At 38.1% G+C, this 16,465-nt stretch overlaps 1 protein-coding gene across 1 annotated transcript in view; it reads right to left on the bottom strand.

The window, feature by feature from the left end:
* The window catches only part of SMC6 (structural maintenance of chromosomes 6), an 83,242-nt gene that overhangs the window by 59,018 nt on the left and 7,759 nt on the right, over positions 1–16,465 (bottom strand). Inside the window, exons 2-6 of the mRNA XM_058551754.1 lie at positions 16,262–16,404; positions 11,763–11,880; positions 9,559–9,664; positions 2,854–2,990; positions 2,154–2,215 (exon numbers count right to left, since the gene is read on the bottom strand). Of these exons, the coding sequence (XP_058407737.1) occupies positions 2,154–2,215; positions 2,854–2,990; positions 9,559–9,664; positions 11,763–11,880; positions 16,262–16,399 (561 nt within the window). The 5' untranslated portion in view covers positions 16,400–16,404. The remainder of the gene's footprint in view (positions 1–2,153; positions 2,216–2,853; positions 2,991–9,558; positions 9,665–11,762; positions 11,881–16,261; positions 16,405–16,465) is intronic.

Raw genomic sequence — 16,465 nt, 5'->3', positions numbered from 1 at the left:
GAAACCTCTACATATCACATTTTTCTTTTTATATAGGTAAACCACACACTGACTGCCACATATTTTTTACAAGGCCTGCCCTATATCTTAATTTCATACTGCATCTGACTTCTTAAAAGTTGAGACCTAATGCACCAGCTTTAATACAGGCATTTTAACACCAACTTTGGATTAATAGCTTCACCAACGTTTATATTCTTTTCTCTACGTCCTTTTGAATGTTTCTGAAATGGGGTTCCTAGTTCCTACCTTACTCTAGCGATTAGTTAACAATCTTGCAGCTTTACCTGCCAAAACCCTGGGGCAAGCACAAAGAGGTTCAACTTTAGAGAAGGGATAAGAAGGGGAGGCATAGGGACAAACATAATCAGGTACTTAAAGACATTAAATACTCTCCTCCCTCCTGGTTATTCTAGACCAGCACTGTCCAATGACAGTTGTAAAATTATATGCAAGCCACACATACAGTTTTAAATCTTATGGTAGCTACATTAAAAATGTAAAAAGAAACAGGTAAAATTAATTTTAATAATATGTTTTAGTCTAATTTATCTAAAATATTATCATTTTCACATATAATAAATATAAGAAATTGAGTTATTCCTTTGCATTATATCTTCAAAATCTGATGTGTGTTTCACACTATTGTACATCTCAACTCAGATTACCCATATTTCAAGTGCTCCATATCCACTTGCGGCTAGTTGCTACGGTACAATTAAGTGCAGCTCTAGATCTGTATTTTGATCAATGAACCTGAAACTTTAGTTAACTGAATCATGCAGGAAAAGGACTTAAAGGAGCTAGGATAACAATCTTCAAATATGTCAAAAGATTATAAACATGTTTTACATTCTCCAAGGAAATGGGAGCTTAGAGAAACAGGTTTTATTCACCTTTCCACATAATAAAAACCTTCTAATAAATACACGTGTCCACAGAAGGAATCAGAGGCCTCAAGCAGAGATGATTTCTCCACCTCTATCCACTCAAGCATCCACTGAAGAAATACCTCGTGGAGATTCCACACAGGGTAAGGACGGAGGGTGGTAACTATACTAGATGCCCTTCAAGATTCTCCCAACACCTATGATTCTGTAAACTCTAACTTTTGGTTTTTCAGATTTTGCTTAACAAATTTCCCTGTGTTCTAGTCTCAAACTTATTTGTTGTATCTGCTTTTCTCCAGATTTTAATAATTCTTTTTCTAAACCTCTGTCGCCTTATATGCAAGCCACTAGCCACATGTGGCTTTTTACACTTCAGTTAAGTAAAATTAAATAAAGTAAAACATGCAATTTCTCAGTCACATGCGCCACACAAGGCTGGTGGCTACTCAAGCAGACAGCATACTACAGAATATCTCTAGCATCACAGAGAGTTTTTCTGGAGAGCTCTGTTCTAAACCAAACTGGGAAAGAGATCTAGACTCATAATTCTTTTCCCCTGGTGACTAGTCTTAGCATCCTCAATCCTGGAATAAGGCAGGGTGGTACAATGGACAGACCATTAGAATGAAACAGGGAGTCCTGGGTCCCAACCCAGGCTCTACCAGTAACCACACCTAGACAACCATAAGTACAAATTTACTTTTTCTTGCTCCCAGTTTCTCACCTGTAAAATAAAGGGTCTGGATTAGATGATCTCTAAAGACAATTCCAGTGCTAATGTTACAGGATTATACGTGCCCTATACCCAATATTCGGTCAAAATATCTTAGCAGAAAGAACGCAAGCCTTGTCTCCCACAGGTGTGATCACTAACTCCAAAATACATGAAGAAATGCTTTATCTTTCTAGAATAAATTTCCTTTCTACAAGAATTTAGCAACTGAGTTTAGGGAACTATGATGCTATTCTGATTAGGACAGCAGAAAGCAAAGAAACTTTACAGCCTTATTAACATAAATTTTAGCACATATCGGTATAAACTAGATGTTCTTAACTGAGCTATCAAATTGAAGGTATTATATACTGAAAACTCCTGGTGAATTAGTAAATTGTAAGAAATTCTCCTTATGATAATTATACATGTTCTTCCTGTGGTCAATTTACTTATCTGAGGCCATTTTAATTCTTTCTCCACCACAAGTGAAATCACAAAAAAAGTAATCAGTTGCATGAATTAATGTGAAACACAAATTTAGCAATTACCTGTATGTTAAAATGATCAAGAATTGCAATCAGCTCTTCTTTCCTAGTGGAAACCACAGTGCCTAGTTATGATAAACGTAAAATGATCAGATTGTTTCTAGGGCAATAATACAGAAAAAACATGAGCAATTATTTACAAATACAAATATTGATTACTTTTCATTATGTCATCAAGAAAGGTACCATTGAATATACACATGTCTGAATGAACTGGGGTGACACACTAATCATGACACAAGGACAGAGGAGGAAGAAGCACCAGATGCAGGGATAGTGCTACTCTTCTCACAGCTAAACGTTTTCTTTTCCTCCTCATCTAGCTCTTTAGTAACCCCTACCACTCACCTCCTCTTCCTTTATGTCCTTTCCCTTTTGCTAACCATCTCCTTCCACATGCAACAGAAACCAAAAGAGGTGAAAGAAGGTCTGCAGGTGAGAACAAAATGGCATAGCCCAAATCCTGCTAATCATGGTTTTGCTGTAAATGTCTTGTGCTAAAACAACTATGTGTAATATACACATGTACATACACATGTGTATGAATATATACATGCAACCAACCAATCATCTAACAAGAAAGAGGTGTCAAGAGACTGGGAAGAAGTGCCCTTTTAATGAATAATAGCACAATCACTTAACTCTTTTTTAATTGGATATTTACTAATATTTTATATGAAATGAAAAGAAATTCATGACAAACCTGCTTCACTTTTTAGTTTATAAGATCGACTTCCATCCATGCTGATGTGTTGTTGCACAATTATAGAGTTACCATACACATTTGCTTTATAGGCATCATCTCCTCTGTTCCTTAATGTTATTGAGATATCTGCTGAGCTAAAGCAACAAAGTTAAGTCACATGAAGGTACGGTGCAATTACAATATTAGGTTATTATAATTTTAAAAACCCCCAAGTAATTTCGCTAATTCATTTGAAAAGTAGCTTTATACCAGTAGTTGATGGTGGACCGGCTACTATAGAATAATGTTAAAGATATGAAGCTTAACAAAAAAAATAAAGTTGACAATAAGAGATGTTCTATAAAAAGTAATCGACTATTCTATCCATAATAGAAATACAACATTTGCACAAAAATGATGTAAGTTTTGGTCGTTTCAAATCATGTAGATAGGTTCTACATTCTCCTATAAGCAATGTGAAACCAACATTATACTGCCTACTCTAAATTACATAATAAAGCATCATGCTGACAGTAGGCCTTTAAGACTGATGAAGTAAGAATGATGGTGAAGTAATAACATTTTGTAAGAGGATTAGAATCAAAGGAAACAAGCTTAATTTTCAAATTACTTAGCAATAAAAAAATCAGAGTATTTGACATCAAGAAATGTGAACTAAAGCTCAAAATTTCTTAAAGTTTACTGGTATTACAAAAGAATTATTTTTAAAGTTTTAAAGAAGTTTAAAGCATTTATAGCCGAGCATATTTTAACATATTATAGAGAGGGAAAAAAAAAATCAATCAATATTTATTTTTCTACTCTAAGTGTGTTAAAATAAGATTGGGAGAAAAACAAACAAAAATGTTAATGAGTACATTAATGAATACATATTTATAATTTCCTTAAACATAAAAGCAGACAACACTTTTTCTGGTTCATATCTGCCAAAATGCCAAAGTTCTCGAAAGCAAAATTGCTTTACTTGGTAATTAAATGAAATCTTTAATAGAACAAACTTGTTGGGGCTGGCCCCATGGCTTAGCAGTTAAGTGCACGCGCTCCACTGCTGGCAGCCCGGGTTCAGATCCCGGGCGCGCACCGACGCACTGCTTCTCTGGCCATGCTGAGGCCGCGTCCCACACAGCAACTAGAAGGATGTGCAACTATGACATACAACTATGTACTGGGGCTTTGGGGAGAAAAAAGGGGGAAAAAAAGGAACAAACTTGTTTTTGTGAATTTGTAATCATACTACAAAATAGTTCCCATTGCAGGAAATGTAGGAAAAAATTACTCAAAATGAACTTCACTGTAAACTGATATTACAGGAGACACACTGAATGGTTTGCTCAGCTTTTGCTCCCCACTATCTTCTTTGCAAGTACCCTGACAGAAAGAGAGGGCTCAGCAGCCACGTCGGTCCCCATCCTGTCCTCCAGGGATTGAGCTAAATATAGAAATCTGACACTAACTGAGACAAATGCTCTTCTTTAAAAATTCAAATTAAGAAAAACTGGTAAAATCCAAATAAGGTCTGTAGTTTAATTAATAATATCATAGCAATGTTAATTGCATAGCTTTGATAAAATACCTTAGTTATTTAAGATGTCAACATTAATGGAAATTGAGTGAAGGGTGTGAAGGAAACTGTACTATCTTTGCAACACTTGTAAATCTAAAATTACTTCAAAATGAAAAGTTTTTAAAATAAACCCAAATTAAGACACAACCAGGTGGAAAAACAGTGATTCCTTGGAGCTCCAAAGTTATGAGGCCTCTGGGGCTAGGGAAACCAACTTGGGGCATTATACTCTGATAAGCAAGAAGAAAGTCTGCAGAGACTACAGAGAGAAGCAGGAGCATAGAACAGAGAAGCTCTCGGGAACCCTCTGAGACAGACTGACAGAGACACACATCCACAGATACTGGCAGTGAATCAGAGACAAAGAGAACACAAGAGCACTTCCTTACACACACAGCCCCACAGACTAAGACAGTAAGACAAACGCCTGCATACACAAAGACCTAGAGTAAAAAACACCTGGCTATGGTGGCGCAAGCGGTTAAGTGTGCGCGCTCCGCTGTGGCGGGCTGGGGTTCACCAGTTCAGATCCTGGGCATGCACCGACGCACTGCCTGGCAAGCCATGCTGTGGCGGCGTCCCATATAAAGTGGAGCAAGATGGGCACGGATATTAGCCCAGGGCAAGTCTTCCTCAGCAAAAAAAAGAGGAGGATTGGCAGATATTAGCACAGGGCTGATCTCCTCACACACACACACAAAAAACACCTGGCTAAATAATAAGCAAGAGCATGCATAACCCAGAGACAATGAGAGAGAAACACATTCACACACCCGCACACTGGTCAATAGGAGAGAGGGAGGGAGGAGCGCACAACACATAAGTACAGCCCATTATGTAAGGAGGGGCGAGAGGTGGTGTAGAGGAAGAGTTGCAGCACGGACTGAAGGAAGGAAGAGGGAGAAAGAGGCCTACACACAAAGACACACAGAGAAAGTCAGAGACGCAAAAAAGAGAGACCCAGAAACAGAAAATACTTGGTTCTGAGGTCTCTCAGTTCTGGTCGCTCATGAGACCCAAGTGTACCTCCTCCTCGCGGCTTCTGAGATATATATCCCAGCATCTTTAAGATAAATCTCCTTTTCTAAAGCCACCCTGAGGGGCTGGCCCCATGGCACAGCGGTTGAGTGCGCGCACTCCACTGCTGGTGGCCTGGGCTCGGATCCCAGGCATGCACTGATGCGCTGCTTATCAAGCCATGCTGTGGCGAGGTCCCATATAAAGTGGAGGAAGACAGGCACAGATGTTAGCCCAGGGCCAGTCTTCCTCAGCAAAAAGAGGAGGATTAGCATGGATGTTAGCTCTAGCTCAGGGCTGGTCTTCCTCACAAAAAAATAAAAAATAAAAAATAATAAAGCTACCCTGAGTGGGTTGGGGGTGTTTGTGTGTGTGTGTGTGTGTGTGTGTGTGTGTGTTTTAGTCAGAAATATCTAATTAAGACAGATATGCATCTGAAAAGTTATAATTAGTGGGATTTTTAAAAGCTCCCCGAGCTGATTGTAATTAACAGTCAAGGCTGAAAACCGTAAACTAAAGTATGATGGGGAAGGGCAGCTGGCTTACAATACGGAGCAAAAAATAATTTACTTTATTAACTAGTGTGATTACCTAGTATTAAGTGAATGTACGTCATGAAAACATTTTAAAAATAAAATGACTACAAATATTTGCTCTCTGAATTATCAAATCTCTCCCTTCATTAGCAAACATCCACTTTATTATTTTCATTCCTAGCTACTCCTTGCATTTGAAAGCTATCTTTAGTATTGTGAGAACTTTGCAGGCACCAACAGGAGGTATCCTGTTGCTATATGAATTTAATAAATATCAGAAAGGCAAGTTATTCGAAAAATTAAGCCTTAAGAAAAAAGCCTCATAATAACTACTCAAAAAACCTGTACAAGGAGACAGGGAAAAGTGAGCTGGGCACTACTGCTGTGTCCCCACCATATTGATGCGGCTGATGCTGAATTTGGGTCAAGAGCCATAGAGTCCAACATCTGTAAACACAGAAGACCCTTAAGTGAAAAGAGAGACCATCAGTGAGAGCTCTTTCAGAATGACAGCATAAACAAGCAGTGCCACAGGAACAATTTGGCTTCTTTCTCAACTCTGGAAGAACCTATCTGCACAGAGATAACTGGCAGCAGCACACACTGATAGAAACGAGAAACAAGGGAAGAGCCACGTAAAAATATGATGCACCTACTCCTTCTCTGAGTAGCCAGTTCACCTGCAGTAAGTTCTATAACCCGGACTAAATAAATCAGGAATGGACAGCAGCAGTATGAGTTTTCTTTCCTCCATTACCCACTCCCAATGCCCAGCTGATGTTAAAAACAGGACGGGCGCAAAGACCCCGACGCCACCAGGGCTAGTATTAGGAAGGCTGAGAGAGGGAACTGTGAACTGAACATGTGCAAGAAGAACCTGAATGGCTAGGGGCATGAGAACTTGCGTCACTGAGAGGTTTTCACAGGAGATCCATTAGGAGAATTCATTCACTGCCCCCGTATCAAGTAAAGTGTCTCAAGGCACAGTTCTCGGTTCCCCCTAACCATGTTAGGCAAGCATCTCTAAGGAGAGTGGAAACCCCACAAAGGCAGCCCAAAGCCCAGGTGTCACAAATGGGGAGTGTAATGTCTGACACAGGGGAAGGAGAGAGTCCTTAAGACTACCTCAAACCTGGGCCCAACTGACAGACATTCTTCAGGCAAAGTGGGATAGCCACACACACTGTAGATGCAGAAGGGACTCAGAACAGAACTGAAAACCTTAATGAACTGATTCTGTAAAAAAGTGATGACAGAAACAGACACTCTAAAGTAAGGAGAATTTTACAGATAGCAAATGTTTTAAATGAGGAAGGAGAGTACAAGAGGAATGGGTTTGGAAAAGCTGTTTTTAGCTACTTTTTCATTCAAGGTCAGTAAAAAGGAGACTGGGCTCAGGTTAAAGCTTTTCACTGTTATTAACTGTGTAAAATATATTAATGTTCCTATCTACAGGCAACTCTGTCCTTGAAAGTTGATGATTTGTGTACACTAGCCTTTTTCTTTCTTGTTTTCTTTTCTTTAATGGTATTTCGAGGACAAGTGTCAGAAAGGAGTTTCTGCTTTGGCCTAGGTACTTCCCAAATGGAAAAAATAAAAAATATTTAACTGAGACATAAAACATTTATTGGTAAAGAAAAAATAATTTCTTCCCAAAGCTTCTATTTGAAAGATCAATGTGTTATCTGGCTAGGTAGACTAGGTGATTGTTTGGACAACTAAGAAATGTATAGTTAAGTATAATGAATTGAAACAGAGTTGGGACCATTAACTTAAAAAGGTTAAATTAACTAATTTTTGACTTCAGACATAATTTTGTTTGGAGACTGTGGGGGAGAAGACCTTGCTAGGCTGAGGCCCAAATAAGATAAGTAGAGACAGAAAATATGCTGGAGAACTGTTATCAAATAGTTCTTTTTCAAGGCCGTATAGCATGGGAAATGATTTTCTGTGTATCTTTTCCTTCCTTCTCCTGAGTCAACTTGGAACCCTAGCCTAATTAGGATTAAGATTCCTAAGGTTTCTGAAAGACACACAAGGAACCTACATACCTGACTCACATCTCATCCCAGGTCTATTTTTTAGTAATAAAATGGGAGAAGTTAGGGACCGGCCTGGTGGTGTAGTGGTTAAGTTCATGTGCTCCGCTTCGGCAGCCTGGGGTTCATGGGTTCAGATCCCAGGTGCAGACCTAGGCACTGCTCATCAAGCCATGCTGTGGCAGGCGTCCCCCATACAAAAAATAGAGGAAGATGGGCACAGACGTTGGCTCTGGGCCAATCTTCCTCACCAAAAAGAGGAGGATTGGCAACAGACGTTAGCTCAGGGGTAATCTTCCTCACAAAACAAAAAGAAAAAGATTTTAAAAAATGAGAGAAGTTAAATGGATATAACACTGAGTAGAAGGAAAGTCTATTATATGATAAAAAAAAAGATATCACAGTTAATTATCCAAGCTCTGGGCATTGGGCATATGAGAGAGGAATGCACAGTGGGAGTAGCCTCACTCTGGGAGCTAGTCTGACAGAATTTGGGACATCCAGTTGTTAAGAGAAACAAGGGTCCCTTCACAGTTATCCGAGGCAGTATTAAAAAGAATAAGGAGGGGCCGGCCCGGTGGCGCAAGCAGTTAAGTGCGCGCGCTCCGCTGCGGCGGCCCGGGGTTCGCTGGTTCGGATCCCGGGCGCGCACCGAAGTACTGCTTGGTAAGCCATGCTGTGGCGGCGTCCCATATAAAGTGGAGGAAGATGGGCACCGATGTTAGCCCAGGGCCGTCTTCCTCAGCAAAAAAAGAGGAGGATTGGCGGATGTTAGCTCAGGGCTGACCTCCTCACAAAAAAAAAAAAAAAAAAAAAAAAAAAAAGAATAAGGAAATCAGCCTGAAGAGAGCTCCTAATAGTCAAAAGACCATGAGTCTACGATGATGCAAACTGGGCAATTAATATATCTTAGGTGAAGACAAGCTATGACAAAAAGAAATGTAAACATAAAGCCAAAGAGCATAGCTATATGACCATTCACCGAAGGTCAAGATGGACCACAAATAGACTTGTGATTGTGGTCCTCAAATCAAACTCAGTGACGAACCACCTAGGTAAAGGATATAAAATCACAGACAGAGAGTGGAAAACTTTTTTTGAAGTCTTAAAGGGCTGGAGGCAGAAATTTGGTGCAGGGACATCTTGGCTGGCCCCTGACTCTGCTTTCACCTGTGTCATATCAACATGGACTTGCAGAAGTTGGGTTTGGGTTACGGGCCAGGAAAGTCCAGTGTTTGTAAATATTCCTTTAAACAGAAGTACACAGATGTATCACTGCTTGTTCTTTCAGAAAGGTAATAGAAATAAGAGTGTAAGTGGACAGGCATACGGCAATAATTGACACAAGCTCTCTGTCTGGAAAGGATAACAGGCAACAGTGGTCCATGCTGGTGACAGGGGGCAAGAGAAAGGAATGAAAAGATACAATACTCTGCTCCAGTGCTGGGAAGTCAGTTCATTTCCTATAATGTCTCGCGAATTGGGAATCTAAGTAGCTGCTTCTTACTAAAGAACTGAAAAACACACGTAGAAAGCAAACACTTACTTCTGTCCATCTTTCACAAAACCTTTTAAAGAAGATCCTCTATTAGTAGCGACTGCTTTTCCACCAAGGCCAACTATGAGAGCTGTAAGTACTGCACTCTTCCCACCTAAAGAAACAGGTGTTAAAGAAATCACAATCATTAGAGAGAGAAAAGAAAAGGCTAACTCCTGTAATTTGATGTAAAAAGATTTTTGAATGAAAATGTGAATTAGTCTAACCCTGAAACAAAGTGTCATATTTCAATCATAATTTTCTTCCAGTGCCAAAGCAGCAAACTTAAAAATAAAGCTGCTATTAGAAAAAAATTAATATATTTCAGGAATCAAGTTTTGCCACTAATAAGGAAACGGAAAAAATGGTTGGTATCTTTCCAACCTAAAACTCTCATTGCATCATCTTAGCCCATCAGCTTATTAAATAAACTTATCTAATTACACATATATACTTAATTAATCTAATTTTTATTACATACTAATTTAATTACAATTTACTTTTTCCATAAATTCTCAGAAGTCAGAAACTGTTTTTAACCCTTTTTTTGTCTTTAACCCTGTTTTAACCCTTGAGTGCAAGCCCCATAGGGACGGAAGTGTTGTCTGTTTTATTCAATGCTGTGTCTCCAATATTAGCCCATAATAGGCACTCACATATTTGCTGAATAAATAAATGAACTTAAATATGAAAAAATTAGCAGTCATATAGATAGATGTTTTTACGTAACATTTTGACAATTATTATTCCTAATTTGAATATTCATTTGCTAGCTCTTTGAAAACTGTACTTCTTTTTACCCTAACAGACATAAATATCACAAGCTGAAATTCCTAAGTCTTTAACAATTACCCAGAATATGGTAACTATTTTCTGAACTCCACAATCAACCAATTCAATCAACTCTTATCAGCCCATCATCTTCCACGATATACCCCAAATTAACCAAAAAACACCACTGGTTAACGCAATTTAGTTCTTGAAATGCCTTTCAAGTCCTATCCTCTCTCCTCTTCCTTAATTTCCAAATTCCCTGCCTCTACTACTTGTATTATACCTTCTTAAGTTTTAATAATCAAATCACCATTTCAAAAGTTAAAAAAGAAAAAAGCAAAGACCCAACTGCAAAAGTCACCATTCTTTACTTCTTGTCCCGTGTGACCTCCCTGTAGCCCTGATCCCTTTGTCCACTCTCTCCTCCTGAAAACACTTTCCATTTGACTGAATATAGAGCAGGGAAAACAAAGAACAACAACTAAACAGATTGTGGAGCTCCACACACCGAGTTTCCCGTTCCAGCGCAGTCACGAGTTGTAGACTATGGCAAGCCTCCTCTCCCAGTGTACTGGCTCAGTCAAGTTGTCAGCACCTCTCTCCCGGCTCCTCCATCACAAAAGCTGCCTAATGGGTCTTTCTAACACCTGTCTTCCCCCTTTTAATCCATTCTCACTATGCTGCCAGTCCGTTTCACAAATCTCGACCATGTCATCCATTTACTCAAAAACTTTAATGGGTTCCCCTCTGACTTCTGAATAAAACCCCAAAATCTTTATCATGGCATTCAAGATCCTGAACAACATCACCCACAACATGACTCTCCAGCGTCAGCTTCTGCCCCTCCCTACCATGTACGATAAGATAAAGCCATGTAAAGTTGTTCACCACCCTCCATACACATCTACTTCTCCCCTCAAACCTCTGCTGATGAACAATCTTTGCCTGGAACATCTCAGATGCTGCTTCTCCAAGGAGACCTAAAGAATCTAAAATTTTCATTCAAGTATCACACAAATACTACTTCTTCTAAAGGCTTTCATTGGCCACAACAGTGAGAATTAGCTTCTTTCACGTTTGGATTCCCCTGACACTTTATTTTTGCTCTATTACAACATTTAATGGATGTAAGACACAGGGCTCCTCAATCACAACGCGGACAGCTTGTCCGCTCTTCTGTGGTATGAATTACACGGTAAATGGATTCAAAAGAATAAGCAAGAAATGTTTGTCCCCACTGCATAAATAATGAACCCAGAGTTAACTCATTATTTTCTTAAAGTGTAGACTGGCAGCAAATACTAAAAATATTCATGACCACAAGTTATAGATCTAAAACTTAGATTTATCAGCACTAATAGTCACCTGTTTTAAAAAGTTAATGCATTCTAATCTCAAAGTACTGCTCAAAGTCAAATAAGGAGGGCAAAAGCACTTACTTCCATTGTTGCCAACAACAAAGTTGACATTAGAACCAAATTTAAAGGGTCCAAGCATCGAATGACACATGAAATTTCTTAGCTGAATACTCTCAATTATTCCAACTTCTGCTGCAGTCTATTAATAAAAAACAATGAGAGAAAACAATCAATCTGTCTAATTCACTCACTATAATCAAGCGTTTGCTGGCAGGAGAAAAGCCAGCAGTGTTACCAATGAAAAAAGTTACAGCAAGTAAGTAACATTAACTTCAATCAATGAGTCAGATAAAATTAAATGGGAACCTTATATGGGTAACCACTGGTTCTGAAGTCCTCAAAGGATCTAATAAGTGTATCACTTACTATGGACAATACTAACATTTTGAGACAGACAATTTTTTCTTGGAGGGGGGCTGTCTTGTGCATTGTGAGATGTAAAACTAGCCTCTACCCATTAGATGCCAGTAGCACACAACCACCCCCCAGTTGTGACAACCAAAAATATACCCAGACATTGCTAAATGTCCCCTGGGAGCACGATCCCCCCTGGTACAGTGAAACTTCCTGTAAAATACAGAACCTTATTTAGAGCATCCCTGAAGGATGGTGATCCAGCCATGGTTTGAACATCGAATCTGCTATAGATAATTTAAAGAGTAGAGGACACATTCTTAAAAGATAAAACCTGCTTTTCTTGTGACTTGCTATGTCTGTGACTTGTTATGATAACTGTGTGACTTTGGCAATGTATGAAGAACATATGGTTTCTAAATCTGTAAAATAGAAACAGTGTGTTGTAAATACACATCAGGATTAAACTAGAGAAGGTTTATAAATGTTTTAATCAAGAGTCTGGCACGCAGTGGTCATACTTTGTAGTTAGAAATACTAAAATCAATCAACCATATTTTACTAAACCTCCCAATGTTTTTGAAGAACACTTAATGTCTCCAATTTTTTTAATAGCTTCCTTAAAAACTCCCTGGATCTCTTCTTCTGGACACCATCTTATTAAAAAGAAGAAAATATTTATAACCTTGTATGATTAGCATACCAGAAATCATGGTTGAAGACTTTTAAAAATAAACTTTTATTTTGATCTAATAGTAGATTCAGATGCAGTTGTAAGAAATAATACAGAGAGATCCTGCAAATCCTCTACCCAGTTTCTGCCCATGGTAACACCCTGAAAACTGTAGTACAACATCACAACCAGGATACTGACATTGATACAGTCAAGATACAGGACATTTCCACCACCACAAGTATCCCTCATGTTGCCCCTTTACAGCCACATTCACATCCTCCCAATCCATCCCCTCCTTAATCCCTGGCCCACTAATCTGTTCTCCTTTTCTACAACACTGTCATTTCAAGAATGTTATATAAATGGAATCATACAGAACGTAACCTTTTGAGATTGGCTTTTTTTCACTCAGCATAACTGGCTATTGTTGGCTGTATCAGTAGTTCACTGTATTTTATTGCTAAGTAGCATTTAATGGTATGGATGTACCACAGTATGTCTAACCATTCACTCACTGAATGACATCTGAGTCGTTTCATTTTTGGGCTATTACAAATAAAGTTGCTATAAACATTAGTGTATAGATTTTTGCATGAAGATAAATCTTCATTTCTCTGGGACAAATGCTCGGTTATATCGTAGGTAGTTGCATATTAAATTTTTTAAAGAAACTGCGAAACTATTCCCCACAGCCAGCTGTATCATTTTACATTCTCACTAGCAATGTATGAATAATCCAGTTTCTCTGCATCCTTGCCAGCATTTGGTATTGTCATTGCTTGTTTTAGCCATTCTGATGGGTGTGTAATAATATCTCATTGCGGTCTTAATTTGCATTTCCCTGATGATGGATGATGCTGAACATCACATCATGTGCTTATTTGCCATCTGTCTAAGCTCCTCTTCAGTGAGTTGTCTCCTCATGTCTTCTGCCCATTCTCAAGTTGGATTATTTGCTTTTAAGTGTTGAATCTTGAGAGTTCTTTACATATTCAAGATACTGGTACTTTGTTGGATAGTTTGTAAATATTTTCTCCTAGTCTGTAGTTAAGACTTTTCATCCTCTTAACAAGGTCTTTTGCAGAAGAAAAGTTTTTAATTTTGAGGAGGTCCAATTTATCAATTTTTCATTTTATCTTTTGTGTGTTTGGTGTCAAGTCTAAGAATTCTTTGCATAATACTAGATCCCAAAGATTTCTCTCATGTTTGTTTCTAAAAGCTTTATAGTCTTACGTTTTACAGTTAAATCTGTTACCCAATTTTGAGCTAAGTTTTATATGAGACTTAGGCGGAGGTTCATTCTCCTGCCTAGAGATGTCTAATTCCTCCAGTACCATTTGTTAAAAAGGCTCCCCCGCCCCTCATTAAATTGTCTTTGCACCACTGCCAAAAATAAGTTCACCACGATTTGTGTGGGTCTGTTTCTGGATCCTCTGTTCTGTTCCATTGATCTATGTGTCTATCCCTACACCAATACCAGAGGGTCTTAATTACAGCAGGTATATCATAAGCCTCGAAATTGGGTAGACCGATTCCTCCCACTTTATTCTTCTTTTTCAAACTGATTTTAGCTATTCTAGTTCCTTTGCCTTTTTATATAAATTTTAGAATAAATTTACCTATATCTACAAAAAACCTTGCTGAGATTTTGATAGAAACTGCATTAAACTTACATATCATTTTGAGGAAGAATTGACATCTCTTCTATGTTGAGTCTTCTAATCTATGAACAAGTAGAGTATCTCTCTCCCTTTATTTAGGTCTTCTTTGCCTCTTTCATCAGGCTTACAGTTTTTAGCATATTAGTCCTATACATATTTTGTTATATTTAGACCTAAGTATTTCATTTTTTTTGAGCGATTGTAAATGGTACTGTATTTTGAATTTCAATGCCTCTGTGTTCAATGCTAATGTAACAACTGACTTTTTAAAAAAAAATGTTTATCTTGTATCCTGTGACCTTGCTGAATGCATTTATTAGTTCCAAGAGGTTTTTTTCTGTAGATTCTTTGAGATTTTTTATGTAGACAATTAGGTCATCTGTAAACAGGGACAGCTTTATTTTTTTCCTTTCCAACCTGTATATCTTTTGTTTCCTTTTCTTGCTTTATTACACTGGCTAGATCTCCTAGCACTATGTTAAATAAGAGTGATAAGAGCAGACATCCTTGCCTTGTTCCTGATCTTAGGGAAAAGACATTTCAGTTTCACCATTAAGTATAACACTAGCTGAAGGTTTTTTGTCAGTGCTCCTTATCATGTTGAGGAAGTTCCCCTCTAGTCCTACTTTTCTGAGAATTTTAATCATAAATGAGTGCTAAATTCTGTCAAACGTTTTTCTGCACCAAATGACATGATCATGTGATTTTTCTTCTTTAGCCTGTTAATATGGTGAATTACACTGATTGACTTTCAGATAATAAATCAGTCTTGCATGCCTAGAATAAACCCTACTTGATCACAGTATATAATTCTTTTTATATATTGTTGAATTCTATTTGCTAATTTTGTGTTAGGGATTTCTGCATCCACATCCATGAGGTCTGTAGTTTGCTTTTTTTTTTTTTTCTTTCCTTTTTTTTTTTTTTTGGTGAGGAACACTAGCCCTGAGCTAACATCTGTTGCCAAACCTTCTCTTTTTGGTGAGGAAGACTGGCCTTGAGCTAACATCTGTGCCCATCTTCCTCTATTTTATATGTGGGACACCTGCCACAGCATGGCTTGATGAGCAGTGCCTAGGTCCGTGCCCAGGATCCGAACCTGCGAACCCCAGGCCACCAAGCGGAGCTTAACTACTATGTCACCAGGCCAGACCCTGTAGTTTGCTTTTTTAGTACTTTCTTTGTCTGGTTTTGGTATCAAGATAATTAATTGGAAAGCGTTCCCTCCTCTTCTATTTTCTGGAAACGACTATGTAGAATTCATGTTGACTCTTTAAATGTTTCTACAATTCTCCAGTCAAATCAACTGGGCTTGAAGATTCCTTTTTTAGGAGTTTGTAAACAATTAATTAATTTCCTTAATAGTTGTACAGTGATTCAAATGGTCTATTTCATACTTGGTGAATTGTGGTAATCTGTGCTTTTTAAGGAATTGGTCCACTCCATCTAAGTTGTCAAATTTAGGTGTGTAGAGTTGTTAACAGTATTCTCTTATTATCCTTTCGATGTTTGCAGGGTCAACGGTCATATCCACTGTTTCATTCCTGATATTGGTAATTTGTGTATTCTCTTTTTTCCCTTTGTCAGTCTTACGAGAGGCTTGTCAATTTTATTCACCTTTCCAAAGAAAGAGCTCTTCATTTCATTGTTTTCTCTACTAATTTTTTCTAATAATTAACATAAACTTCAAAATTAGTCAGGTTATTTTACCTTAGCTTTTTAAAAATCATATTGCTTTTCCTGATATTGACTTATCAAGAATATGACATATAAACCAGATACAAGAAACATGCCAATTAAAAACCATAATTTGGTAATTTTGCACTTACCAAAGTAGAGGTACAATTAGTGAAAGAAGCTGTACATTCATCTTCGTCACCATCTTTATCAAAATCCTCCAACTCTTCTTGTCTTGGTCTTTTGGCATTTTCAGGAGAGAAGAAATTTTCTTCCTTTCTTTTGGCCATCAGGTCTGAACAAATGTAGCAACAATGAAGTAAATCAAGTATAGTACTCACATGATTGTTTCATAC

The sequence above is a fragment of the Diceros bicornis genome, chromosome 12, assembly GCF_020826845.1.
Source record: "Diceros bicornis minor isolate mBicDic1 chromosome 12, mDicBic1.mat.cur, whole genome shotgun sequence".
Classification (NCBI taxonomy): domain Eukaryota; kingdom Metazoa; phylum Chordata; class Mammalia; order Perissodactyla; family Rhinocerotidae; genus Diceros; species Diceros bicornis.
This window is presented reverse-complemented; position numbering and strand designations above follow the sequence as displayed.